The sequence below is a fragment of the Alosa pseudoharengus genome, unplaced genomic scaffold (genome assembly GCF_046254945.1).
Source record: "Alosa pseudoharengus isolate Yale_2024_CS ecotype anadromous, Long Island Sound unplaced genomic scaffold, YU_APseudo_1.1 YU_APseudo_1.1_scf_1, whole genome shotgun sequence".
NCBI lineage: Eukaryota > Metazoa > Chordata > Actinopteri > Clupeiformes > Clupeidae > Alosa > Alosa pseudoharengus.
In genome coordinates, this window is record NW_027468564.1 from 58,270,160 (window position 1) to 58,272,659 (window position 2,500).

Consider the following 2,500-nt stretch of genomic DNA (forward strand, 5'->3'; position numbering starts at 1 on the left):
TACCTAAAAAGGCAAAAACTTAGCAAGAACTTACTCTGTATGCATATTTTATAAGGGATAACAGTCCGCAAGATGTCCCAGTAGGCAAAAATGTTGGATGAGACAGAAGCAAGTCCATATTCCAACTGTTCAAGCACATCTCATAGCTTGTTTATGTTGATTGTGAGTTATTGTCCAGTTATTGTCCAGCACCTTCTCTTCCTGCAGTGATGGAATGCTTTGTCATGCATGGGCCCTCAGACTATGAAGCATGAATGCATTGATATGCTAATGTCTTATGCTAATGTGTTGAAAGGGATAAAAGATGCAGAACTCTTCCCCTGTGTGTCTGCTTGTCCTTAGTGTCTTTCATCCACACTCATTTGTTTCTCTTATTCTGGCTCTCCCATCAATAATTCATACCTTATTGGTATGAATGACAATGTTTATAGTGTTGTATATTTAAATTGAATTAGTTGTGCAGAAGTCATTATCATATGCAAAATGATACCAGTGACACCTTAAATGTCAGCGAGATGATTAAATTAAAATAATTCAATTAAAAGAAGAAACATCAGCTGAAGTTGCTCTCTCTCTCTCTCTCTCTCTCTCTCTCTCTCTCTCTCAGGCCTGAACTATGCTGGTTGCCTGCAGGATGGGCAGCACACAGGAAGCTCGGAGCTGGTCATCTTCTCCTACTCCACGCCGGGGAACTTCTCGCGGGAGGAGTGCAACACGCTGTGCTTCCACGAGGACAAGCGCTACGGGGGCCTGGGGGCACACCGCGAGTGCCTGTGCAGCACCAACTCCGAGCCCAACCTGCTCAGCGAGTCCCAGTGCTCGGCCGCCTGCACAGACGCCCAGGTCATGAAGAAGTGTGGCTGGACCGTGGCACCGGACGTCTTCCAGGTGAGAGGATGGACAAAACATGGTGGATTTGTCTCCGCTGCTGGTTGGGAGATTGATCATTAATAATCAGTTGGGGTCTTTTCACAGATTTTACCTCTGCATGTAATTTTCATGTCTATATGAAATAAGAGTGCTTTAATAAAAAAGGCTCTAATACATTTAATCCAAAGCAGGTTTAATCCAGATACATTATTGAATTACAGTAAAACTACCAGAGCTTTTGACAGAAACCCAAACTTAAGTAGCCAGTTGTGAGGGCAGTCACCTGACCCCTCCTACTCTACTCCCTGCACGGCCGGCTTCTGATGGCTTTTCCGTAAGGTGATGTCTGTGTCGCTCCTTTATAGGTGGGCTTAAACGCCTCTCTCTTCTTACCCCGGGCGTGCGTCCACTCCGAGGCTGTCCTGTCGGTTTCCTCCTCTGTTCTCTCCGCCTCCTACTCCTGGCTCTTCGGTGACCTCTCGCCTCGCGTCATCACCTCCACCCCCAACTCCACGGTGCGGCACAAATACGCGCTGCCTGGACGCTACACGGTGGAGGCGGGGATAACGGCGGGCAAGACCAAAGTCACGCAGAAAGGGCTGGTGGACGTGGCTCTGCCCCCCCGTCTGGAGCTGCGCTGCCCGGGGACACTAGTGGCCAACCACAGCCTGACCACCACACTGGTCAACTGGGGAGGAGTTGGAGTCTCTGCTGACTGGAGGATCGTGAAGGATGATGAGGAGGTGGCAAGAGGTTAGTCAAGACTTAAACATACACACACACTCTCCCACACACACACACACGCACACACACACACACACACACACACACACACATACACATTTACCCAGACACACACATGACAAGCATAGTCATTTGCATACACTCGCTGACAAAGGCAAAGCTGTGTGTTTCATGTGCTGCACAGCAATGGATGCAATAGTTCCAAAATGACTGCAGTTGGGTACAGTATGTGTGCAGGGGGGGGACTCTGTTTGTAGATGTGTATGAGAGAGCAAGCTGCAAGTCTGTTTGAAGATAAGTGAACAGCGTATCTTTAAAAAACTATAAATGCAATCTTTTCATCTGGCTTTTGAGCTTTGCTCTGTGGCACCCCGCTCTGTCCCTCTCCCAGCTCTCGCCCTCCCTCTCGCCGCTGGAGTGACAGCATCCCCGAGATTAGTCTCTTCTGTGTTTTGTTTGTCTGAAGTCCTGTTGAGGCCTGTCCGTCAGCGTTAGCTAGAGGCGCGATGCTGAGCAGAGGCCTCCAGAGGAGAGGAGCAGACTGCTGGACAATGACCACCAACTGAGAGAGAGCCAGAGAGCGTGTGTGTGTGTGTGTGTGTGTGTGTGTGTGTGTGTGTGTGTGCGTGTGTGCGTGTGTGTGTGTGTGTGTGTGCGTGTGTGTGTGTGTGTGTGTGTGTGTGTGCGTGTGAGTGTTGGTGTGTGTGTGTGTGTGTGTGTGTGTGTGACAGTGGGTGGCCATTCATAAAGAGATATGGACAAATGAAGAGCACACACACACACACACACACACACACACACACACACACACACACACACACACACACACACACACACACACACGCACACACACACATTTTATATGTCACAGTATGGTGTACAGCGA

At 49.1% G+C, this 2,500-nt stretch overlaps 1 protein-coding gene across 3 annotated transcripts in view; it reads left to right on the plus strand.

Annotated features, from left to right (window-relative positions):
* The window catches only part of pkd1a (polycystic kidney disease 1a), a 76,781-nt gene that overhangs the window by 23,257 nt on the left and 51,024 nt on the right, over positions 1 to 2,500 (plus strand). For all 3 annotated transcript variants that reach the window (XM_076295394.1, XM_076295403.1, XM_076295410.1), the window contains 2 exons: positions 608 to 888; positions 1,236 to 1,623. In XM_076295394.1, coding sequence (XP_076151509.1) covers positions 608 to 888; positions 1,236 to 1,623 — 669 coding nt within the window. The remainder of the gene's footprint in view (positions 1 to 607; positions 889 to 1,235; positions 1,624 to 2,500) is intronic.